This window comes from Nymphaea colorata, chromosome 4 (genome assembly GCF_008831285.2).
Source record: "Nymphaea colorata isolate Beijing-Zhang1983 chromosome 4, ASM883128v2, whole genome shotgun sequence".
Classification (NCBI taxonomy): Eukaryota; Viridiplantae; Streptophyta; class Magnoliopsida; order Nymphaeales; family Nymphaeaceae; genus Nymphaea; species Nymphaea colorata.
In genome coordinates, this window is record NC_045141.1 from 20582767 (window position 1) to 20608366 (window position 25600).

Consider the following 25600-nt stretch of genomic DNA (forward strand, 5'->3'; position numbering starts at 1 on the left):
CTTAGTATGCACCAAATGCTTTGATAAGAATACGCTTAACAGAGTAAGAAAATTACATATTCGTTGCCATCTTACTTCTGGATGCTTGAGTGAATTTTGCACTTCCTGAACTATAATTACACCACACTAGGGGCCTTTCTGAATTCTTCATGCCATTGACAAGGCATGCTTTGACGAGTCTATGTCACAGGAGGCCTGCACAACTGGAAAACTGCTAATGCACCAAACGTCAGTATCACCATTGAGAATAAGAAGTTAAAAACCATCTCGAAAATGCAATTCAAAATCTTTGCATTTGTAAGCTGGACGAGGTGCACTTTATCTGAAGGCTTGATCACCTACCTATTCGACATCATCACAGCATTATCTAGACCAATCCGTATATGCTTTTGCCCATTTTAATATTTGGACATATGTAAGCAGATACTACAAGAAAACCCTTGTACAATATCAAATGTTTTTTGTTCAAGCATCTTCTTCACAAAAACATGATTCACCAAACAGAAGTTCCTTTCAGACTAATAAAGATATAAAATTCATACAAATATCCACGCAAGATGCTATCCAGGGTAACCCTGTCTCTGTTCCTCTGGAGCCTGATATGCAATACATAACTGGCTTAAATCGCTATCTATCGATATGTTGACTGATAATCTGTACCGCCAGGCCAAATGAGCGGAATGTCAAGAGACCGTGTTTTGCTCCATGTTGGGGTATGGTGCTACACTGGGCAAATCCAAAATTCTGTGACATTTTAATAGGATAGAAGCCCTAAAAGCTGGCCTGCACATCCAGAAACTCCAGAAGAAAATCATCCTTTGGGAACTGAAAGTGCTACCAATTTACATGGAAGAAATCAATCGTGCTTGCGAGTCAGTGATGCCAGCACTCTCCAGTCTCAAGAAAATGATCGAACACCATGAAAACTGACAGATAATCCACTGACTGCTTTGTCACGTGTTCATTCTCATGCTCTTACTATCACCGCAAACAGTTTGGTACAGTATGAGCAACAAAACTTAGGTTTAACTTAATCTGCATAGATGTCAAACATATCCTGAGGGACCGTTGAGGAGATGAGGAACATTCATATTTTGAGAAGCGCCCATACAAATGAAAATCTCTTTCTTTACTTGGCATGCAATGTGGAAGCGCATGCCATAATTGTCGAATGATAGAAACAAAACAAATTTAAATTTTCTGGTACATTCTTCTGTATATTTTTGCACCCTCAGATTCTGCATGGATCTCTCTTTCTGTTCTAATTCCCATAGGGTTTGACAAAATCCATCCCTCCGAATCACATGGAATGTCAGGGTTTATGATGTCAATGTGTTTAAAAATGCTCGAACAAGCATCAAATTGATCCCTCATTTCATGTGCCACTTCCAACACATCTGACTGCATGAAAACCTGCTTATCATTAAAACATCAACAGTAAAGCAAATTGCATTAGTAGCAGGCAATTTACTAAATGGGAAGCTCATGCCTCAAAGGAACTTAGTTCAATACTTTCAGAATCTTGATTTACTGACCCAGCATAGCTGTAAGATTAATAATCTGAAGTGCCATATAGAGGAATAGTAGGAGCACATAACCATTATGCTCCGGATGTGCCCAACAGCCCAATTGTTGATCGGGTTTCAGATATGGGAAGTACTGCTCATGGTAGCTACATTTGTTCCTTTCCCTACTCCTATTTATGGACAACCCTAATCAACAATAAATTTCATAGTGGACCTACAAATTTCTGTAATTTCTGTTCTAACTAAATTGTTAAGTCTTCAAAATCGCCGTTGCCACCCATAGCTTTTAGGCGAAGTTCACCAGAATCACTACCCTTCCATTATAGACTCTCCAAACTTTAGCCCTCGGCCCCTTGCATTTCAAAACCAGCTCAACAGATTTAAAGCTTTAGAAACAGGAAAACAATGAAGAAGACCGTTTCTTTCTTCCGAAAGAGGAAGACTCATTTGGCTCAGTTTTATCATCATCCATGCTTGGTCTATTCACCAATAGCAACAAGTAGAATCTGAAACACCTCAAATTTGGCTACAACTATATTGCAGACCTTTAGTCCCTGACTGGACATGGGAATTGGGAACAGTTTCTCCAAACTAAGCAAAAACGAAATTCCTACCATGGCACTTGCACAATTCTAGCTCGTTTTGCCCAGAAGCTTTATCTACAAATACACTGTTAGCTTCTCCTAGAGACACTATTTGCTACTAACAGTATAAAAGGATTGGCAAAGGATGTACCTGTCCACCAGGCACCAAACTTTCCAGTATAGAATCCACCAAGGGCTTCTGTAGCACCCTTCTCTTGTGATGACGTTTCTTGAAATGTGGATCTGGGCACTGTGAGGATAGATGATTCTTGTATTATTCATTCACTTCAGGAATATTAGCTTCAAGGAAGAAACCTAATGGATAAAAAATTACCAGTATCGAGACGCACATTAAAGGACCTGGGTAAGCAGAAACCAGCTCCTTGAAAGCAACTGTGGCATTGGCAAACATAAAATGTCTGCTTTCGTGTGCAATAGGTTTCAGAAAAATGTTAGTTTCCGTATGAGAAAATATTGCATGCTACATTTGATTGCTTACATGTTCTTAAGCGATAGCTCTTTCACCCAAAATTGTGCACGCTTCACCAGCTGCATTGGCAGAAGAGGATCACAAATTACAAGTTAGAAACGGTTCTAGGAAGTACAGTTGAGGTTGCACATGTAATCTAGGAAAAATATTACCTTCTCACGTATTTCAAGTCCCAAATAGTTTCTTGATTGAGGGTGTTTCTTTGCCAGCCACATGAGAAATCTGCCACTACCTGGAAGAATAAAATTATTAGCTGAATGTCAACAAGCTTCATTGCTTATTCTCACTCCTGCACCAACTATCTGTGCCGCTGAATCAGAATAAAACATTGTAGGCGTTCGAACTAGTTACGACAGTAAGAAGTCCAAGCAGTTCCTATGAATCATGAAACTGGTGCGGTTAAAGAACTTGTGTTTTACACATTCGCAAAGACTTCCGAAATCCTTAGAGCTACAATAGATGCAATGCAGGACAGTTATGGTGCAGACGACAGCGAAATTATAGAACGATAGTAGGCGTAAAAGGCATACAATATTGGAGACATCCATCAGAACGTTCGAAATTACGTCGCTACAAGGACTACATGAAAAAGAAAGAAATGCAAGGAGCCAAAAAAAGTTCACTACCGGAACCAATGTCGACCATGAGCGGCAATTTGGGGTCTTCAAAAACTCCGTCCCAATTTGGTATCTCTGGAGAAGTCTGTGTTCAAAGAAAATCAATCAGTAAGCAAGCACAGAAGAAGCCAATAATAACTCAACGAGAAAAGGAAAGTCTAGAAGAAGAGAAATTGGTCGCTAACGGGTGTAAAGAATAGGAAGAAAACTTACAGAGAACGACGCACTGAGAGGGTTCACATGCTGTCGAATGCGAACATGACCCACCTGGAAAAAAGAAACGCTAATCAAAACGGGTGCGCGCGTATGTGTGTGTGTGTGCATGTTGTTTTGGAAGGGGTGGAGGATAGAGGGGAACGAGAGAGAGAGACCTCTCCTACTTTCTCCTTGAGCTTGAGGTCGGCGTATTCTAACTCGACAAGGTCGGGGCTTCTGAGATGTTGCTGTTGAAGAAGAAGAGGACGGTGGTTCTGCAAGGAAGAGGCCGATACCATCAAGGCCGTTCTCCCTAAACGGGACGGTGCGGAGGAGGACAAGTGAACCCTCGGCGCCAAAGCCATAAGATGAACACCTGCCATTCCCTCTTTGCTCTCTTTCCCCTCGCTCTTCTCCCCCTTTACCTGTGCGCAACAGACTATTCCGGTCGGCTTGAGGAGGGAGGAGGTGGAGGTTCAAATGGCTCCAGAAATTTACGGAGATTTCCTGCAGTCGCTTTGGGCCTGTAAATGCTATTTTGTCCAAAAAATCTTTGCAAATCAGAAGCCAAAATCGCTAGTATTAGTATTAGTATACTCCCACGAAAGGTCTTATCATTTTGGATATTTCATTATTTAACTTTTTGTGGCAAGCGGTTAAGCAGTTGAATTCTTGACTCCTTCAATCTAGAAGCCTTCTCGTACGAGTTCGATGGATATCTCCTTAGCTTTGTTTTCACAAAAACCATTCTTTGGCTGCTAACTACCAAATAAAAGCCTGAAGTTAGAGCCCACCTAAAACAAAATAAAGATATGCCTTTTCCCAACTAATTCACAAGTACTTGTTATAGGAAAAGTAAAGGGAAGGACGCTTCTTGCTTGAAAGTTCTCGTTATGTCCGCTAAGCATAGACTTGATCCACTCTTTCTCTTCAAAGCACTTAACTGCGAGATTCAACTAAGCGAATTCTTGTATTTATGTACTCGGACTGCATTTATATTTCTTAAACTTTGTTTACGGTGGGCGACAAGGTACTGCCTTGGAGAAACCATAAGACCAAGGTAGAACGGTATCTTCTTCGTTTGTTTTAGACACCCGCGTTTCACCTGAACTTTTGCTTGGCAAATTGTAATGCAATTCTGAGTTACAACTTTTCGCCTCTGCAAAAAAATATGATTTGACGGATATGTTCTCCTCGTGTCCGCCTACCTTGACTATGTTCATGACCAATGTAATCGCACTAACTAATAACGTTCTGTCGTTGAAATTTTCTGATTTTGGATTGACCAAGAAGAGCGAGATAGAGGGTTCAAACTGCTTGTTTAAATGAAACGATAAAATGTTGTAACTTCAATCCAAGCAGAGGAGCACTATATGCCAGAGTGGGAGCAGTGCTTACACAGAAGAGCTCGAAAAGCAGACCGAGGCGATACCACATTTCGAGACGTCGCCAATAAATAGACGAACTTGAGACTACGGAAAGAAGAAGAGTGAAACGAAGCCATTCCACTCCACTAGAAAGAGTGCTTTCTCGCGTATAGGGTGAGGATTCTTTAGAGATACTTGAGAGAGAAAATATCAACAAATTAAATAAGGCTCCCACGAAAATATGACATAAAAATACGACTGTATTGGCTTTAAAGCAAATAAAGAATGCATTATTATTTTGCATTGTTCAGGTCACCTAAAGTTGCAGTTGAGCACTGTGAAAACACGACCAAGACCACTCGTTTCCTAGACCCTTCTCTATCATCAACAGCGGACCAACACCCCAGAAACATGAATGGTCTTTGGATCATGTCGCATATTTACATCGGCAGTTACACTCTAAGTGAACATTTAGGCATCCAACAGAAAAACTCAGAATACCTCTATCCTGGACCGAACTAGGATTTTTAATACCCTCAACTTTGAAGAAGGAAGCTAGAATTTTTCATGCACGAGTAGACAAGATGTTTCACCGATTGAAGTGAGCCCCTTACCAAGTTCGACTTCTAGTCAAGCAGGAACAATCTTGTAGAAAATAAATTAACAGTAGCGTTTAGGGAGCAGCCAAGCCTTTGTGAAATGCACCACATGCAGTCAATGCAGTTGTCACTTGTCACCTGAATACACGGGCTGGTTAGGCATCGAATAATCGACATGCTTCTAACTTGATTGAAAGAGAACCATGATTATAGTTCATGCACCACGGTAGTGAGTCTTGAATTGGTTGATCTAAGAGAGTGTAAGCCAATTATTCTGAGAGAGTATTAACCTATGTATTGTTCCAGTGAGAGGCCGATACGAAATATCAATCGCTGAATTCCACAGTATTAATGTCACGGATGCATCCAGTATAGCTCTAGAAATCAGATCCCATTAAATCAATGGTAGACTGTAACAGCATTAAGAACAGGAACAACGAAAGGCTGAATTTATCAATCACCGAACCATAACCAAGAAATTACCATAAACAAACTATCTCAACAAATCGTACTCCAACAAGTCGTACTTTTCGTGTTTACTGCCAGATTCCAGGATTCTCAATGAAGGAAAAAATATATATTATAAATGATATTGACCTATATGATGGGTGGCTTTTCCTGGATTTGCATACCCTCAACCTAACCCCATGAAATATCAATGCTTGGCAATGACACAGCTTAAGGAGCCATAACTACCAAAAAATTATTACAATGTTTTCTTTATATTACATGTAGAACAACTGTAAAGATGTATCCGTACATTATCAAACATTAGTAAGAAGCTTTAGATGCTGTAGTGCATGTACCAATATGTTCAACATAACCTTAGTTGCCAAAGTTCAGCCACCTCAGCGCAACTGCAAAGTTAAGAACCTGCTAAGGAGCTGAAGATGTGTTGAATCCTCCCACTCCTCCCACTTGAAACTAGATGGAGAGATACTGGATGAATCAACTTGACATTGAAATAAACAATAAGCTAACAAAAATATAAAGCTGCCTCCAGCTCTTTCTCATCAGCACAGTTGTAGCCAAGGAGGTAGGCACGTGCTGCAAAAAAGAATAACGAATTTACACAACCATCAGCATATGAAAATCTTTCACCTATTTGTAGGCATTATAAGTCTGGTGAGGTACAGATGCCCTGGGAAAATGTGTTCATCTGCCTAACATTTATGTCCACAGGAAAATACACACACACACACACACACAGGAAAAAGATGCAACAGTTTCAGGTCCATAGAGATCGGATGCATTCTTCAGACACGCGAGAGAGAGGGAGAGAGAGAGAGAGAGAGCATGTGTGCCCTGTGTGCGTGTGCATCGGTGGCTAGATCAGGTCACTAAGTGCATAAAAAAAGCAATCAGATTTACCAAATCGTCCAGATCCCATGAATGGTTCCTGTTCATCTGTTGCACCTCCTTGTTGCTGATCCTGAAATTTTAAGCAGACTGAATTAGGGAATAATGCTATTTTAAATTTTTCCATAGCAAGAAAAGCATCTCCAGTTCACCATGATGTGACTAGGTGGCAAACATGTGATTAGTCATGGATAAGCAAAGATAATTCCTCATGAAATGCCATCTAAGAGAGTCTAGGATATACATGTAAGCATCAATTTAATAGAGATGTAGAAAAGAATTCTACACCCACAAGAAACAAAGATAACACAACAGAATTAAGACTTGATCACTAGTTACCTCCACAGGAGGATACGTAATAGAAATGCTTAAGCAAGATATTTCAACTTTCTCACATTCTGGGAGGTAAAGAAAACAAAAGTAATTTCCCAACTAAAGGGGTGAAGAGACTCCAGGCAGTACAGAAATGGAGTAACAAAAAGCAAGGGAAGGAGTTTGGAGAGAGAGAGAGAGAGAGAGAAAAGAGTGTGTAAGCAAAACTAAAAGCGGAGAAACAAAGAGAGGAAAGGACCTCCTATTGAGGGGCAGAGGTATAACTCACCATGTCAGGTTCCTCCTCTGAAGGTGAAAGCCAACTATCAAAACAAAGACCTGATATCGTACAAACCAGAAGGCCACTGGACGGGTCCAAGATGGTTTCTCGACATGTATCATCGCATACTGCACAGATAATATTTCTGCTTAGCATATCTATCACAAAATACATTCTTTATGAACAATAATTCACCTACCATGTACACGACCAGTTTTCTCACAGATAAATACATCTCCGATTTGAGAATAAGTGCATGTCTCCCCTGAGCATGCATGGTCAGGAGCCACATCATCAGTCAAGCCTCGGCTACTTTTCCAAATAGAAACCTGATCTGCCACTGTTTTGTCAAGAATTATGCTGTCATCGTTCACCTTCATAAGCCAGAGTAAGTAAGTAGAGAAATAAACAAGAAAAATCCTATTTAACATAATACATCATAAAGTTACTTCTATAAGTGCAGGGGATTACTTGCGAAGGAAGGGGAGCCTGGCTTCTCTTTGCAACCTGCATTTGAATATAATACTCCTTAAACTCAGCTGGGGTATTCCTAACAAACTCAACCATGTCCTCTTCATCACGCTGCAAAAGAGACAAGTCATATTGTAAACCACTCAGAATCAATCTTTAGCCTTCACCAAGCTACTATTCTTTGAAAGGTAAATCCAAAAAAGCATATCTACAACAAATAGCATCAAATACACAAACTTCAGCATTGAAATTCCAAAACAATGATAAATAATGGCAAATTTATTTCTCACCAAAGAAATGGAAAACCAATCTAAGTGGCTTTCCTGTTCTAAATGCACTATTTCAAAGTTGACGTGCTGAGACCTACAGTGTTTCAAACTACAAGCCAGAAATTGTACCTTTTCATAATGTTTTTAAAATGAGAAAAGAATATTAACACTCAACACAGGTTATCATAGTAATTTGTCAATTGCCAAACATGTTCTGTGGTGTCTCTTAAAGACCTAGAAGGTTTTCATAGATAAAGACTAAAGAGGAGGACTCACCTTTGTTAAAGTCAATATTATTATTGCACCTTTTTTTTATCTATGTAATGAAATAGAAACAAATTATAGAACTATAGAATATGAAACATGCTAGGCTAATTGTTCATCAGAATTACAAATACATGCAACTTTTTCTAAATATACAGTTTCTGATCCCAATATCATGAAGAGATGGAACTTTTTCTTCACCAATATTGGTAAAATCATTACAAACCCAAAAAACACACTTGAGGACCTTCTGAGGACTGCAGAAAGCATAGGGACGGTTCCCTCAGAAGAAGCACACTTTTCCAGCATAGGGACGGTTACCTTCAATAACAAATGATTATGTGCTAGAGTAGAACTTAATGTGGGGAAAGATGGAAAAAAAATGTCATGCCTTGCTTTTATCAACAAAGTAGCAAAGACAAGGAAACAATTGATTGACCAACAAAAAAAAATACACATCATGTATATCCAACCTGGTCCACAAATTGTAATTTAAGCTTTTACCTGTATATAGAGTTTCTTCCATGCACATGCACGTGGTTTCCCAGTAGGGGATGCCAGGCCCCACCGCATGCAGTACCTGAAAATCAAGTAAACCCAAGTAAATATGCATTTAAATAAACTTATTGTACTAGTTCACAACGGCGGAAAAACGTGTTTTCTTATATAAACAAATTAATGCGAAAGAGAAGTAGTTTAGTGGATCCTAGGTGAATCATGAAACTTTTAGTTGTTTTTCATTTATATTCCTTAAACATATCGCTGTAATCATTCCCATCTCATTTGTTTTCTGCTTATCAACTCTGAATTCTGTTAGCAACAAGCCACCACCTGAGTCGAAAAGAAAGATGCCAAAAGGTAATATGTGATACTCCTTTTGTCGGACCCTTTCATATCATTGACATAAGAAACATTTAAAGCATGTATATTTGGAAGCAAAGTGGAGAAATAAAAAACGAACAGAATTGAATCATTCTTTGATATTTCTTTCTATATCATAATTCTGTTTACAAGTTTGATGAGGGGGAGTTCCCACTAAGCGTATTAACCACTTTCTTTAGTTCCAATATGTCCTTTATCATGTTCTTGACTTCTTCTTGATCAAGGTCAAAGGATCCTCCTCAATTAACTTCATAACATATTAAAATTTATGCAACTAAATTGCATCTTCTGGTAGCAACAAAAAAATAATGTTACTTAACAATCTAAACGATAAGCCAGTCCTAATTCCTGAAACCTTGGTGCAGTAGTAAAACCCTAGAGAAGTCCTCCCCGACCCCACAAGGTACAATAATTTCAGCTTAAATAAGGAGTGATAGACATAAGAATCAAACTACGACTGCCCTTCTCACAGACATGACCCATCTGACGATACCAATGCCTTTGGGTTAGAAACAGCATACACTTCTATGTGGAAAATCCCATGGGTGTCTTCTCAATGGACTTGACATCACTATCTGAATTCTCAGAAAGCAACAACTGTGGCTAAATCAGTGTAACGTTTGAAGCTAAGAGACGATGTGAAAGTTAGACAAGTTAATTTACTTACAGGCGACGCCATAAGAACTCATCAGAGGCTGCAAAGTTAAGAAATCGACAAACTAGCGCACATGCCACAAGATCCTGTACAAAAAAACAGGTTAGGAACATGCAGCATCGATCACGAATAGAGGGGATCACAAAGTGGAAATAGAAAATCTATGGGAACACGAACAATCCTTCACCTCAGAAGACAAAAATTTGAGGATGTGTCGGAAAAGCTCTGGAGGGATCTTGCTGAACATCCCGCTCATGATGTATTTTGTCCGCCAGCTGCGGTCAGCGGGACCTTTTTCCACACTAGAGGTAGAAAGAGAGCCGGTCTCCAGAACAGGTTCACTTTCTACTGGACGGCGTCCAGCCGCAAGCAGTGGAACATGCGAAGCGCATAACCTCTTCTGTGGCCTCTCCACAACCTCTTCCTAGCAAACACACACTCAACTAGTTTAACAACCATTAACAGATATAAGTATCCACACGATGAGGTTGCAACATTTACAAGGAAGGTCTCTTTCATATCTCCAAAACTTCCCTAATTCATTCACTTGTGTGTGTTTAGCATTCGCAATGACATGGCCAACAATGAAAGAAAGTGGGCAGTGTCGGTGACAAATGGCCATGCAAACTCTTGCTCCATTTCACAGAAATGAATGCAAGGATTTGATAATCTCCAAGAAAGTACCAAATACCACTCAACCTTTTGGACACCGACATTGCTACTAACACATACGCCAAGAAGTAACATGCAAGTCGAGGAAATGGAGCAGTAATTCGCGAAATTCGTGCACCCACGGCAAAGAGAAGGAGAACGAACCAAGGTAATGGAAAGCAAACATGGAGCAAGAAAACCCTAATTTCTATAATCACACATCGAAATGAAGAAACGGAAAAACCCGATTGGAGAAGCCACAACAACCATGGTTTTTCACCAAAACAGCACAAGAAGAAGAAGAAGAAGAAATTGCGGAGGTGCGCAAACGAAAGGGGTGACTCACATCTTCAGATATCTCGGAAAGGACCTCTGCTTCCAGGAACTGCGCTAAAGCTTCATCTTCTTCTTCTTCTCTTCTCTTCTCGACGTCAGTCATTCTACAGACCTTTTTCCTTTCTCTCCCTCCAATGAGCCCCCCGAAACGATGAAGAAGAACCTAACGCCTGGCCGCCGGAACAGCCAAGGAAGGCCGGCCGATGGTCGGCGAACACAAGACCAGCGACAAGCAGGGTTTCGTCCCTACCCTTCCCCAATCGTGGTCGGAATTTTGGACTCGGAAACAGCAGTAGCCTCAATCCAACGCTAAACCCCGATGATGACGATCGACGACGACCGCGGGTGATGAGCAGACGGTTCTCCCGCCTCCGCACGGGCACGCCTGGTCTCTTGCAACCGCCCGACCAAAGGCTCCCGAGCGTCGGCCGCTGAAAGAATCCAATACCGAGACCCGACGCGAGACCAATCGAGCTCGGTTAGGTTTTAGCCATGGCCAGCAGCCTAGGTCTGCCATTTGCATGAACAGGAGGACGTCGGGTTGGGTCGGGTAGTTGACGGGTACTCGGTATTTAACTCGAGATTCGAGCTCAAACAAAAAGCACCGGACTAACTAGATAAGTTATCAGTCCGACTCGGGTGAGCCCGACTAAACGTGGTTCAGCTTGATAAGATCTTTTTACACATATTTTCTTAATTTATATATATAATTATAGTATTTTATTAATTATATTTATATATTATTTTATATTAAAATTTATTTTTTAAATTTAATGGGGCCGGGCCAAGCTTGGGCCTTAGTTTCAGTGACGGGCTGGTTTCAAACCAACTCTTTATTGGGCCGGGCCAGCCCCATGCCCAGGCTTACTCAAATATGTTGTCCTTGCATCATTTGTGAATCCGTTCAATAAATTAAAAAGGCGTTTGAAACAAGTTTGATTAAGAGCAATTGCAAACACCACAACAGTTCTTAGTGAAAACTGGTCGAGACATAATGTTTCTACATTATAAACGTTGACAACTGCAACATAGGTGTATTATAGGTGAAACAACATTGGACCCAAGATGCGTGAAGTTGAACAGACCTTACTAATTTATGTGAAGAGGTGTGACAGACATCGAGCTCTTGACCTCCTTTAAATCTTTAGGTTCAGCCTCCTAGTTATGTGGACCAAGCTTTTGCTAACTATTGTAATCTAAGGAAAATTCAATGACATTGTAGTGGTTGTTAGCCAAAGTGACACTGACAGCGACAAAGGAATTTTAGGTTGGAGATCATAATGAGGTTTACCTTTTAAAGTGAATCCCCTCAGCATTATATTGCTTCTTAAGCACATGAAATGAGACTATGTGGAGGGCAACTTGTGGACCCGTGAGAGTATTTGGCTTCTTGTGTGATTATGCTAACATTCAAATTCAAGTTACTCAATAGAGTTCAGTAAAGTTTGTATTTTAGGTTGCAAAGGAACTTACAAGAAATGCCAGTCCTCCTGTTCCGGTGTTCCCTTGAACGGAAAGAAATCTAATTCAGTGCTGTTAGGAACTTGTTTTTAGTGCACAAGAAACACTCACCTAACTCGATGTTATTGTTTTTCTGGCATTTCTTGCGGGATTTTGCATGAAAACTACATCTCATGTGAAATGATGGTCGCACAGGAGAAAGCAATACTCGATCCTTTTGCTCTTATCTTTCCTTTTGATATTGAGCTTCTTAATTTTGTAAATCTGCAACCACAGTTTCCTGTGAAGCGAAAATGATGCTGAAAGGGATAATGAAGCAAAAGCAGGAAACCAAGCATTTTGGAGTATATTGCATTAACATAGATGATGAAATTTAGGAAAGCTGTGTGAGGTGAAAAGCACATTTTCGGACAAAAAAGAGAGTTGAATCTTCTTATTGGGGGCCATAACATATAACCTTCCAAGAACGATTTAGTTTCTGGTAAAAGCACACCATTAAGATCAGTTCAGAGATGAACTGGTAACTAACCAATTTAGGCAATTTTTTGAACAACTGCCTAGTTGGCCATATAATGGAACCAAGGTTGTAAATGTCGGTTTCCCTCTCTCTCTCTCTCTCTCTCTCTTTCATATATATATATATATATATATATATATCAAAACCTGATCCTGGGCCAAGACAAAGATGAAACCATCGTAGAGAGATATACCATTTTGGTTAGGGGCTGATACCCACCTACGATGATAACACCGTATGGAACCATCTTACAAAGATTTGAAAATATTTTATATTTTTAACCGGCCTTTGAAAACAATTGAGGGGCAGAAATCGCCGTATGACTCTGTTTGCCAAAATTGTCGCGACGAGATTTTGTTCGGACATGTCGGCGACCAACAAAAGAGATTTGAGAGGGAAGACCGAAGCACGGACCGCCTCGCACCCTCACCGGGCTCACACCACTTTAAAGATCTTCGCAAAAGAGGGCGGGGTGCCGTTCGGACACAGGTGCCGACGCGCCGTTCCTCTCCTCGCTCTTTCCCCTTATCCATATCTTCACTCCCGAGTCCTCCGCGCTCGCTCTCTCTTCTCTCTCTCTCTCTCTTCCTCTCTCCCTCTCTCTGTGCGTGTGGATTGAAGAGAGAGCATGGCGTGCTTTGTGCCACAGCTCATGCGACTTTCCGACGCTCATTCCGTTCATTTGAGGACGCACCACCACAGCCACCAACATCATCAACACCACCAGCATCACCATTCATACTGTGAGTGACTGCCATGTTGTTTTTTTTTAATAAGTTTTCTGGGTCTATAGATTAAATTGTTTCTTAATGTGGAATTGGGATTAGTTTCCTCAGTTCCAAGTTCATTCCGGAGGAACCAAGTCTTGCATTGTCATTTTGTTGTTTCTGACGAATGGTTTGGAGTTAAGCGTGGTTGAATAATAACGTTTTATTCTGCCCTCATCCTCTTCTTTATGTCCAGAGATTGGAGCCAGTTTGGAATCTGGCTATTCATTCCAGTGCGGTCTGTTATGTTTCTTTTCTTAAATTTTAATTATTTGGGACGTTTCGTCTAAATTTCCCCCCTCTCTCTAGATATATATATATTTTTCCCTGAAGTAATGCATTCAGCCATTGTTGTTTTCTGCTTGAAAGTGTGCATTTGGTGGCGGAACTTACATGGTAGGCCTTCCCATAGAGTTTCCTAACTGAACAAAAAATCATGATGTCCCTGTTCTCAAACACAAGGTAGGTTTAAAGAGCAAAATGTGACTATAGAAAAGCTATATTTGTCATTTAGGCTCAAATAGTTACACGAATGAACCTGTTCTGCTGTATCTTAATAATTTTGGTGCTCGAGGCTCTAACAATATTGGCCATTTCGATACAATTTAGGCCCAATTTTGTCCTTCTATATCTTTTCTTTCTTTGCTGGAGGACTCTCACCATATGCCCATTTCGAAAACTAAAAGGGGTGTAATGCATCTCATCCTCAATGCTTGTCCTTAGTCTTCTCAGTTCTGGCTGTACTAGGGACTTAAACGGAAGTTTGTAAGCGATGCAGTGAATATATCATGGACCAGTCAGATTAGTTATTGTACAAGTATTCGCTTGTATGATGATAAAAGCTAGAGGTGATTGTCATTGTTTATTCTCACTAAGAGTGAGGTTGTTATGACAAACAAAGCAGCTTCAAATTGAGAAGAAAGAAGCTGTGTACTCAACTTGTTTCCATCGTTAGGTAAGAATTTTCCAGGGATGGAATAATTATGGTTAATAGTATATGACAAGCCTCTTCGGTATGGTTGTGGAATACGAGTTGGCGCTTGGAAAAATGATGTGCTGATTGCTCTGTTTGCAATTCAATTTTGATGTTTATATGTACTCAAATGCTCTTGTAGTGCAGCGAGGTTATGCTACCAAACAAATGGTTTCTTTTACTGTTTGAATGAGAGAGCTTATGCAATTTAATTACTTATTATGATGAAAATTTGATGTTTGCCATTCCATGGTGTTTTAAATATTTGGGCTTGTGCTATATGAGGTTCATTTCTACTTTGAAATTTCTTTGATTTTACCTGAATTTTGTCGAATTATTTATCCATGCTGTCAAATGCACCCTGAGGGGTCCAAGATAATCCTATACATGTTCATCTAAAAACATATTTATGTCTTGTGCTGGACTATATTTGTTTTTAGAGAGACATTTTATTGATAGGTTCCTGGAAATCATATAAAGATTAAAACCTCAGAAAACTTAACTTGGTCTTATTTTCTTTTAGGTAACTGCTAGAAGAGACATGTTGCATAAATTGAATACCATGAAACATATCATGTCCATGAGGTAACTCGAAAGACTCAAACCAAGCTTATTAAAAGCCCTATAGACAACAAAAAGGCACATTTGTTATAATCACATTTAAGAAGTGTCTATAGACCACAAAAATGCATATTTGTTATAATCACATTTAAGAAGTGTAAGTGTCATATTTTGAAAGTGCAACTGAAGGCACTACCTTTACGAGAAAAGCAAATATTCTGCTGGGGGCTTACTTTCTCTTCCTCTTCCTCCTTTTTCTCTTTACTCTTTAGTTTATCATCTGGTTCCAATTCATTTCAGGTTTGACTTTCTCGTTTGGGATTTTACTTCTAGGTTGATTACTTGATTCCCCTAGTTTTAGTTCCTGCATTTGCTTATTTGTTTGTTTCTTATGTATTAATTACCTTGATGGCTTGATCCCTTTCACAGCTAGCTGTGTTTGGATCTGGAACGCGCTTCTCACCCCATTTCTAATTTCTATTTCACATCTCCTCCATTATCGGCCATAGTTCAATAATTTATTTGCATTTGTTATTACTTAATCTGTAACTAGTAGTGTGAGAAAAAAAAATCATAAACCCTATTATTTCGTTCTCACTTCTCATTGTCTGAAATGAAAATGTCTTGCTCATTTTTGTCAAGCTACTAGTTGGACAGTTTAAACAAATTAACTTTTTCGATGGGCACATTTCCATTAGAGTTCAATTTCCAGAAGCAGCTTTTGTTTTTCGTTGTTGTAAACATCCAAATTCGCATGGTATTAGAAAGGTAACTCATTTGGTGACTGCTGATAGTTATTCTACTGAAATGTCTGCTTCCAGTAAAAACTAGAGAGGCTGTATGTTTCCGAGGGCAGTGTATGTCATCCTCTACAGCGGCAGTGATTGATGTACAGAAGCTGCAAATTCCAACTCTGGATTCTCATGCAACCTCATTACAGACGATTGGATCATTGCCATATATTGGAGCTGTTGGTCCTCCTGGGAAGGTTGGTAATATTTGAGCCATTTCCACAATGTTTGTTTCTTCAAAACTTAATGCAGTTCTAATTTTAGCTGAAGGAAAAATAGTTTTATTTGAAATGAATCAAAGTATAGGTTAACAAAAAGTTGTTTGATAAATTCTGCAAGATCTCCAACTTTAATGACAGTCCTGTGTATATTATGGTAAAATGTGCAAGTGTTTCTGTATGTGTAGCAGGAGAAACTTGAAGTTGCTTTGTAGCTTTAGAAAAGTCATAATACTGGATTAACTTGTGCATGTAGAGACATTTTTTTTAATCGACTTTGGCATTTATTCTTTTCAGATTGGTTTTCAGGAAGATCTAACGGCTGAAATATTACTTAGAAGTGATGAGGCAGCAATAGAAGCTGCTGCCGCGGAGGCTGTCGCTCTTGCCAAAGCTGCTCTAGATGTTGCCAAAGATGCTGCTTCAATGGCTGGTGACTTTCAATCTACAAAATCAACAAAACCTGGAAAAGGGAACTTGGAGGCTGAACTTCTTAGGATGGAGATGGATAGGCTTACAGAACTGGAAGAAGTTGATTCTGCAGATATTCCAGCTACAGATGAGAAGACAAGAACTGAGAAGCAGAATCTATCGTTGGATGATTCTGATGATTTAAATAATTCAGACTTTGATGAAGAGTTTTACTGTTCTCAGACACATCTTAAAAGCATTGCGGTGAGATCAGGACGTCAAACTGAAAGACGGGCTCGGAGAGCAAAGGCAGCTGAAAAGACTGCTGTTAATGCTAGTTTTTTCAAGTTTGGGTCCGTGGGAAAGAAAAAGCATGCTGCTTTACAGGATATCGATTACTCTGATCCACTACGTTACTTGAGAGCCACGACAAACTCAGCAAAACTGCTCACAGCAACTGAAGAGCAGGAGCTTTCAGAGGCAATACAGGTAAAGTGTCCATTAGAATTCTATTCTGAAAAGAGAGAAAAAAAGTCAGACACGTGCTTCGCCTCACAGTGAAGACTTTCTATTGTAAAGTTCAAGTCTTTTAAATAATTATATTTATTTCCCCTCAATCCTACCATGTGACTAAAAAGGTCCCTGTAAAGTCGATGCACAGAAGGGTTTAGTCTCCTCAATCTAAAAGCATGTTAAACATTTTGACTGTACAATGTACGATTTTGCATCCATTTTATGTCACTGTCTGACATGGTACCAATTACCACCACAGGATCTGCTAAAATTGGAAAGGCTTAAGGTAGAACTTGCAGATCAATATGGACAGGAGCCCACATTTGCTCAGTGGGCTGCTGCGGCTGGGCTGAATCAGAAAACTCTGCGGCATCGTCTAAATTATGGGACTTTATGCAAGGATAAAATGATAAAAAGCAATATACGGCTAGTAATATCAATTGCAAAAAATTATCAAGGAGCTGGAATGAACCTTCAGGATCTAGTACAGGTAAATTGCATAGTCTCTTGAATGCAGAGAGAGATCAGATTGCATCAAAAGAGTCTCTTTTTCTTTCCTATTTTGCAGGAAGGATGTCGTGGTCTTGTACGTGGCGCAGAAAAATTTGATGCTTCCAAAGGTTTCAAGTTTTCAACATATGCACACTGGTGGATTAAGCAGGCAGTTCGGAAATCTCTATCCGATCAGTCTCGGACCATCCGTTTACCTGTAAGTAGCTTTTCATTTAAGTTGGAACACATGATAAAAATCTCAATATCGTGGATGTGGCTATTCATGTAATAGAACATTGGCCATCCTGTTTAGTATTTTCTGAACCTACTTGGCATTCATCGGTTTCATGCTTCAAGAGACTGCAGTGATTGTTTCAGTCCGGGCTATCTTCTGGTTCAACCCAAGTGCTGGGCGTCAAGAAAAAAATCTCTCTCTAACCCTTTCTTCTCCTCTGTTACGTGTGTAACAAAATCCTGTTGTTTGAATAAGGATTACTAAGGGTTTGTCTTTATTTAAGCAAAATTATACAAACAGTTTTTTAACCAACCATGACTTGGGACTTCTGATTTCAGCATTTTTTTTTCTTCTCTTGTCACATGGGTCGTTTATATTTGCATCCTCTTGGAAGATATGACAAAAAACACACTTTGACACCAACGTGATGTGCAGCTCTGAAAGAAAATAAGAATGGTGTTAACAAAGGAATAACATTGGCTCTTCGTCTATATCATGCTTATGTGGTGTTTCTTGCAGATGAACTGCATTATTTTACATGTCCAGAAATGTATGATCCCAAAAAAGACCATGAATTTTTTATGTTTTGGTTGAATTTTATCTTGTTTAAAATAAACTATTAACTATCTTAGCTTTATTTGTTTGTTAAATCTGATCCACATATTGAAAAATTTTAATTTTTTTTGTTATAATTTTGGATACTCGGAATCCATCTCTGCGGTTAGATTTAGAAGAAAGGTTAAAGTACCAGACGACACAGTTGATGGACTATTTTTATATTTTTTTTTTCTTTGTCGGTTGTCAAATTAATTCATGGGTATATCCTTGGAGGATCCTGTCTTTTCAGTAGTCACATATATACAGAGCTTCAAAACCTGCATCTACCGTGTCAAAATTCTGTATCAACAATGTTCTTCTTTTACATCAGAAAGGACCATGTCCAAACATGTTACCGTTTGGCCCTAATACACATCTAGTTAGTCATTTGGGGCATACTGCCGCACCTATGCTTTTCCAAACTTGAAAGTGGATTCACTTGATTGTGTTCCATCTGTTTTGGTTTCTTTTTTATCTCTTCTACTGTTCTGTTTCTTTGTTAAAAAATATTGTGTTATTTGTAATTCATTGATCAATCCTTTGTTTGTACTTGTTCTCATAGTTTCATATGGTCGAAGCAACGTATCGAGTCAGGGAGGCAAAAAAACAGCTGTACAATGAGAATGGCAGACATCCCGACAATGAAGAGGTTGCTGAGGCAGCAGGGTTGTCGATGAAGAGGCTTACTGCGGTCATGCTAACACCAAAGGCCCCAAGATCACTGGATCAAAAGATTGGGATTAATCAGAATCTGAAACCCTCGGTCTAATTTCTTATCCCTTCTGTGAATCACATAATGAGAACAATCTCTCTCTTCTCATGTTTGTTGTATCTAAATTTATGCAATGTTCTTATTAGTGGACTCCTTTTCAGGATGTGATTTCGGATCCAGATGCAGAGACATCAGAAGAGGTGTTGATCAAGCAATTTATGAAGCAGGATCTTGAGAAAGTTCTTGACAGCCTTACTCCAAGGGAGAAAAAGGTGATAAGATGGAGATTTGGTCTTGAAGATGGCAGGATGAAGACTTTGCAAGAGATTGGAGAGCTTATGGGTGTCAGTAGAGAAAGAATTAGGCAGATTGAATCATGTGCGTTTAGAAAATTGAAGAATAAGCGAAGAACCAAGCATCTGAAGCAATATGTTATGTCTTAGTCATATATATATTCAGAATCTATGCTGGTGCAATTTAAGCCCTGAAAGCCTCGTTTCTCTACCTCTATATAGCAGCAATTTTCTATGCTTATCCTTTCTCTTTTTGTCTTTGTAATTTATTTACAAAATTGGTTGTACAGGGTCAAAAATTCTTTATGAACATTGATTATTTGAAAAAAATAATCGTCATCTTATTCCTAGTGCTTTTAAAAATACGTATTCTGCATGTCCTTTTTTCTAAGCAGAAATGTATGGACTCGTTCCCATCATATCTTGGCAAGATTCTGCTTCTTTAAGCATATATATTTATATTCTTTCTAGCACAGGTAATCTCATAAAGAAAGTCTATGGATGCTCTATTTATTCATCTTGTTCTTATGGTGGAAGCCGATATCTGCTCTTACAGTAATTGCTTAGTCATGACAGAATCTTGATCTTTCTGAAAACAAGGAAAGAGGTAACTGGAAAAGGAACTTTCTTTCTTGTAGTTATGCCTTGTAGACCAGGGGCTTTTTGCTCATCCATGAAGCCAGAGCCCAGAAAAAGGAGACAAGGAACAGGGCACCAAGGCTGAAAAGGTCTTGGTCAACACCTTCAAAATTATGGTTATTCATCGCATGTGCAGGCCCAGCTAGGTTACTTTGGCTGAACCTTGCGCAATGCTGCATATGCGATTAAGCGGTAGCCGACCATCATTAACAGCATAGCGCTGACATCCAGCTCATTGTGTGTGAGCCCGACAGACTTGATGGCAGGGAAGTCGATGACACGGCATAAACCACCAGGCCAGCATTTATATGTATCTCCCTCATTGAACTGGACACCGAGCAGGAGCTTGTAGCTGTAATAACTGAAGCTCAAATACTTCAACCAAATGATGAAGGGAGGAATCTTTTGGATGTAGTATCCACCCGCCAGCAGGAAGACAAGTGTGGTCACAGAGGCCAAGGTCGTGGCCTGCTTGATCTCCATTAGACATGCACCAAGTGCGAGGCCAAGGCTCTGTGATACCAGCACATTGAGGAGCACAACAAGCAGGGAGAGAATGAAAGTAGCAGGGTTAGCCTTCAGGCCACCCATCCAGTATGTGATGGTGACAAAGGCTGTTGGAAGTGCAAGCTCCATTGGCAGATCCCCAGCAGTTCTAGCTAAAAAGTAAGATGACAAGCGATACATGCCGGAGGACCTTTCCTTTATCAGCATAGCACGTTCTTGTGGGAAGGTGAAAACTGCATTATACAGTGGGAAGAAGCCCCAGAATATGGAGTAGAAGAACATCAGCGCAACCTGCAAAATTGTAAGGCCCAGGAGTCAGAATCGGAAATATGACGTCCCAGAGTGAAAATCAAGCCAGCAAAGAGTTATTTGTGGAGGCCATGGACTCCAAGGCCATGCAGAAATAACGCAAAGAAACATACCCTGTCTTGAAGATGGGAGGGGTCTGAATGCCACCACAGGAGGCCAGCCAGTGTTGCAACTGAGATGACTTGGAAAATCCTGAGATTGGAGAACGATTCATGTCTTCTCTCTTTCAACCCTCTCCGCAGCAGAACGGTAAACTGCTGCCACCAGCTTGTGCACCACTGGTCCTCTGGCCTTTTTCCTCTGTTGCCTGTGGATGAGCTTAAGAGGTTCAGTTACTCATGCATCTGCACTGGCAGTATCCGTTGTGCTAGATATGATTTGTCTTGTCACTTGGACCGACACAGGCATTTGAACACATATGGGATTCGAAGTGGAAACCTTGTTTATCAATTTGTGCAAAAGGTCCCACAGCACTGAGAGTCGGCGGCTATACATTTATATATAGATTGTTGTAATGATAATCAATGACAAAAAATAATTTACTTCATAATTGCAAAAGCTAATAAGAGCTAGCTTTCTGTGCTAGAGGGTTGGGAGGGACCCCAATTTCTTATGCATTACTGGGACTCTGCCGTCCACCTCATAGATGGACGGTTGGTGGGGCCAAAACTGAGTGACCCCTGTCCTGATGAACGGACCATCTCATCATGCTCAATCACGGTTGGACAGCCAGGAGTGGGGTCGGATGCAGATCGACGGTCGCCTGCTCATCATCTTTAAATCATGCAAAAGGTGCTCCTAGGTCTAGTTATTGATGAACAAAACTCTCTCTCTCTCTGTTACATGTGGTTCCTTTTCCTTTTCTTGTCCAGTATAATAATAAAGTGTACATAATAGCTGATGATGACAAGGAGATTTACGGGTGGTTGGTGGGCCAATCGACATAGGGTTCCTGCCCATGAGCACCAACTTGGGAATGGATGGTTGGTTGGTTGTCCTGTTCATGTCATCTCCTTCACACGCATGGACAGTATGTGGTGTTACGTGAACATGCATTCTGCACTTGCACACACATTCTCTCTAGATTAGGTAGGGCCTCCATAATTTATGCCCAGAGATTGATTTGGGCATTGAACTCTTGACCTCTTTCGCGTTACAGTTCTTAATTTCATCCTTATAAGAGATAGTCGGACCTCCTGTAGATCACTACTTTCTTTCTTTCTTACAGGAAGATCTTGTTAGATCTCTCTCCGTCTCTCTCTCCTTGTTGGATGATCACGCCGTTGTCATGCTGTTCCGAAAGGTGGGCCAAAAGTGGGTGCTACCAAAATGTGTATATCAAAACATAAAAGATGAGATCATCCCAAGTGGTGGTGTTTGAGCAGTGAGGCCCATGTGACCCCACTCCTCTCACGCTTGATGACAGAAGAGCACATTCTCTATGTCCTCCGCAGGAAACCAGACGGCGAGTGCCAAGTTCGATCCAACTATAGCAACCACTGATCCCAACTCACCATAAAATAACTGGCTACACTCTTACTGGTGGATCTGACCTCTAAGATGAGAACCGTGAAATTTCTAAAACACTGTCATGCCACAGAGAGAGAGAGAGAGAGAGATGGTTAATTACTTATGAGACCGGACACGACGCGATTCATGTCGACTGCAATTGCACTCATGCATTCCCTGTGTGTATCCATGCAAAAGGAAAGTGCTTTTGAGCGTGTGCTTGTGCCAGACCCGTTGGCTGTGAGAAAGAGAGAGAGAGAGAGAGAGAGAGAAGGAAGAGAATATGGTGAATCACGTACTTCTAGACGGCTCTCTGGCTGAAGCAGAGGAGCCATAGGTAGAGCCATAGCCACAGCAGACGTCGGATCGGCTAATCTCGGACTTCAGCTTTTCGGATATGTGCTTAATATAGGCTTCCTTCATTTCCTCCTTAACCGATTTCCGATCGGTCTCGGCCCCGGCTTGCTGCCTATCTCCGCCTTGCTGCCTATCTCCGCCTTGCTCCGCCGAATCACCACCACCTCCGCCGCTCTTCCTCCCCTCCGGTGCTATCCCTGCCATTCCGTTTCACACTCTACACCATTAAGTACAGACCAACAAGCAGCGCCGGAGAAAGACCAACGAACAGAAGAAGAAAACGATGAAGAAGAAGAAGAAAAGTGGACCCAACAAGTAGTCCAAACAAGTAAAGTTCGATAAGAATAGGTTCCATTTTGACCACTCAAGGACGAGATAACGTTCAAATCAGTGTCGAGTACAGCTTGCTTACCGTTGGCAAGATCAAGGAGGAAATCGGCAGGGTTCATGGTGACTGAGGTGGCGAAGCCGATGGAGGCGAAGTAGTCAAGGGCGGCGGAGGCCTGTCCATGGTAGATCGGGCAGCCCTCCGACAGGAGGATCACCTTGTCGAACATGTGGTAGAGCCGACTGGATGGCTGGTGGATGGTGGTGACGATGGTTCGGCCTACCCTGGCCAGCCCCTTGACCGTGGTCAGGATGCGCTGAGCCGTGGTCGAGTCGAGGCCGGACGTGGGCTCGTCCAGCAGCAGGAGGCTCGGGTTGACCAGCATCTCCTGGCCGATGCTCACCCTCTTCTTCTCCCCTCCTGATATCCCCCGCACCAGCGCCCCTCCCACTATGCTGTCCCTGCATTTGGTGAGCCCCAGCTCCGTCAACACCGACTCCGCGTGCTCCAACTTGGTGGCCAAGCTCAGCGAGCCCGGCAGCCGCAGCAGCGCCGCGAACACCAGCGTCTCCATGACCGTCAGGTGCGGATACAGCACGTCGTTCTGCGCCACGAAGCCGATGCTGCGCTTGATCGACCCCGTGAAGGGCCGGCCGTTGTATGTGATCTTGCCGGAGAGCTTTCCGGCTAGTCGACCGCCTAGCGCCGTCAGAAGCGTCGTTTTTCCGCTGCCCGATGGCCCCAACATCGCAAGGATCTCTCCGGGGTACACCATACCGCTTATCCCACTAAGTATCGTCTTCTCCTTCCTACCAGCACCGCCGCCGCCGCTGCCTAAGTATGGTACCCCCAAGCAGGACTTACTTCCCTTTGGTCCCACTTTCACTCTGAACGACACCTCCTCAAACTACACAGAACAAAGGCGAAGATCTCAGCAGAGGGAGAAAGCGAGAGAAAACACGGTCGATCGCGTGGGAGAAAGAAACCAAGAAGTAATAACTACAAAAACAAGTGACAGAAGATAAGAAAATGAAGGCTTTAGCTACCTTGAGAGTTATGGCGAAGACATTGAGGTGCAGAACGGAAGAGGGAGGATCAACTGTGGGCTTCGCTGTTTCCTTGGCATCGGAGGAGTCGTCAATGATGGGGGGAAGGGGAAGCAGCCTCGGTGCCATCTCCTGGTTCGATGAGTGCTCGATAGATGGCGCCATCTTTATTATGCTCTGGCCTTTCCTCTTTTTTGTGATTGGAGAGAGAGAGAGAGATGTGGGGAGTGTCCTGGCTTTGGTGAGTGAGATCACAGCATGGCATTGAATAGAGAAGGAGCCCAACCCATTGCCAAGAGGGCTGTGTGCGCGGAATGTGTGGAGATGTTGGTGTGGGGATGAAAGTGTCCTATTTAAGCAGCGAGAATGGGGAAGGGAGGGGGAGTCTTTAAGACGACGGCATGACGTACGTACTGTTCTTTCCTTTTTTTCTTTTGATTATTCTTCCTTCTCCCTGTTATTCTTGTGATTACTATTACAGTAAAAGTAAACAGAATAAACAATTTCACTGTCATGGTGGAGGCAGGAAACATTAGGATTAGGTCCTATGACAGGAAGGCCGTGGTGAATAATGATCACCTTCACATGATTTCTTTTCGATGCCCATATCCTGCTTCGTGATCTTTAAGCAACATGCTTAAGCACATACGGTTGACGTTGAGAGATCTTGCCAAAAAAGGTGGATTTGCGTCTAGTTTTGCTCAATGGCAGGCCAAATTCCGGCCGGCACCTGCCTAGATCTTGTAGCGAGCTCATGATCATATATATAACACCAACACTTCTAGTTAATTAAACACGCGCCACGATGAGCCCAACTAGCACCGGCCGGCAGGGCCGCGCATGTCTGTGGGTGGTATGGGGTCAAATTCTCAGGCTGACTTTGTCACGTAATGTCAGGTGAGATGTACCTCGGGTATTGAATTATCAATCCCTTTTAAACTCAAACTTGCTTAATACTACACTCATGGTCTGGTACTAGCTGAGCTCATGGTTGGTCGATGAAGCACCAAACTAGACCATGGCTGAACACATTGTTTTCAAAAGGACAAAAGAAGATTAAGAAGTACTTAAGACTTGTCAGCTTGGTTATTTCGGCTTCTTTTTCTCTTTATTTGGACACAGGGGTCCCATATTATGCAGAGCTTAACGATTGCTCGGTTACTTCATAAGCATGCCAAGTGATTATAGGAATTCAAGTGTTTGAGCACTTTCCGCTTGCAGAACCATGGGCTGCATGCACGCTTTATAGTATGAAACACTTTTTAATGAGATTAATTTATGTTAATGGGTATAGTTGTTTAATTAATTAAGCAAAGTTTGATCAGCTTGTGACCCCCTTGCCTTCAACTCCAAAGTCTTCAGTCTTCAGTCTTAGAGTTGGTCGCCCCCTTATGATGCGGTGGAATGGATCTCCTAAACGGGAATAGATCAGCTGGGCCCAATGGACCGAATCATCGTGAGTCATTACTTTTACACTAGCTAGTTCGGATTGAGAGCAAACAAGTAG

General features: G+C 41.4%; 4 protein-coding genes across 8 annotated transcripts; 1 reads left to right on the top strand and 3 right to left on the bottom strand.

The window, feature by feature from the left end:
* Nucleotides 1–416: 416 nt before the first annotated feature.
* On the bottom strand, nt 417–3969 carry LOC116253703 (uncharacterized). Of its 4 annotated transcripts, none has more exons than XM_031628664.2 (8): nt 3589–3969; nt 3431–3484; nt 3227–3302; nt 2753–2832; nt 2610–2659; nt 2461–2503; nt 2262–2360; nt 417–1413 (listed from the first exon to the last, which is right to left on the bottom strand). In XM_031628664.2, the coding sequence occupies exons 1-8, from the start codon at nt 3793–3795 to the stop codon at nt 1192–1194; spliced, it is 831 nt and encodes a 276-aa protein (XP_031484524.1). In that variant the 5' UTR covers nt 3796–3969; the 3' UTR covers nt 417–1191. The 4 variants fall into 4 exon arrangements, with proteins under 4 accessions (XP_031484524.1, XP_031484522.1, XP_031484526.1 ...); XM_031628662.2 differs by having other exon boundaries at nt 2445–2529; nt 3589–3966; XM_031628666.2 differs by having other exon boundaries at nt 1173–1413; nt 2445–2503; nt 3589–3968.
* A 1964-nt stretch (nt 3970–5933) lies between these two features.
* LOC116252320 (F-box protein SKIP31) lies at nt 5934–11328 on the bottom strand. The gene is made up of 9 exons (XM_031626492.2): nt 10868–11328; nt 10058–10294; nt 9883–9956; nt 8838–8913; nt 7801–7911; nt 7529–7703; nt 7339–7457; nt 6750–6810; nt 5934–6425 (listed from the first exon to the last, which is right to left on the bottom strand). Exons 1-9 carry the CDS (start codon nt 10958–10960, stop codon nt 6355–6357), a joined length of 1017 nt encoding a protein of 338 aa, XP_031482352.1. The 5' UTR covers nt 10961–11328; the 3' UTR covers nt 5934–6354.
* Nucleotides 11329–13292: 1964 nt separating this feature from the next.
* LOC116252319 (RNA polymerase sigma factor sigB) lies at nt 13293–19748 on the top strand. Of its 2 annotated transcripts, none has more exons than XM_031626490.2 (7): nt 13293–13578; nt 15958–16124; nt 16443–17045; nt 17329–17559; nt 17638–17778; nt 18956–19156; nt 19267–19748. In XM_031626490.2, the coding sequence occupies exons 1-7, from the start codon at nt 13464–13466 to the stop codon at nt 19546–19548; spliced, it is 1740 nt and encodes a 579-aa protein (XP_031482350.1). In that variant the 5' UTR covers nt 13293–13463; the 3' UTR covers nt 19549–19748. The 2 variants fall into 2 exon arrangements, with proteins under 2 accessions (XP_031482350.1, XP_031482351.1); XM_031626491.2 differs by having other exon boundaries at nt 16455–17045.
* A 135-nt stretch (nt 19749–19883) lies between these two features.
* LOC116252318 (ABC transporter G family member 14-like) lies at nt 19884–24447 on the bottom strand. Its single transcript, XM_031626489.2, has 5 exons — nt 24094–24447; nt 23132–23954; nt 22662–22916; nt 20967–21160; nt 19884–20835 (listed from the first exon to the last, which is right to left on the bottom strand). Exons 1-5 carry the CDS (start codon nt 24256–24258, stop codon nt 20185–20187), a joined length of 2088 nt encoding a protein of 695 aa, XP_031482349.1. The 5' UTR covers nt 24259–24447; the 3' UTR covers nt 19884–20184.
* Between the last annotated feature and the right edge of the window lie 1153 nt (nt 24448–25600).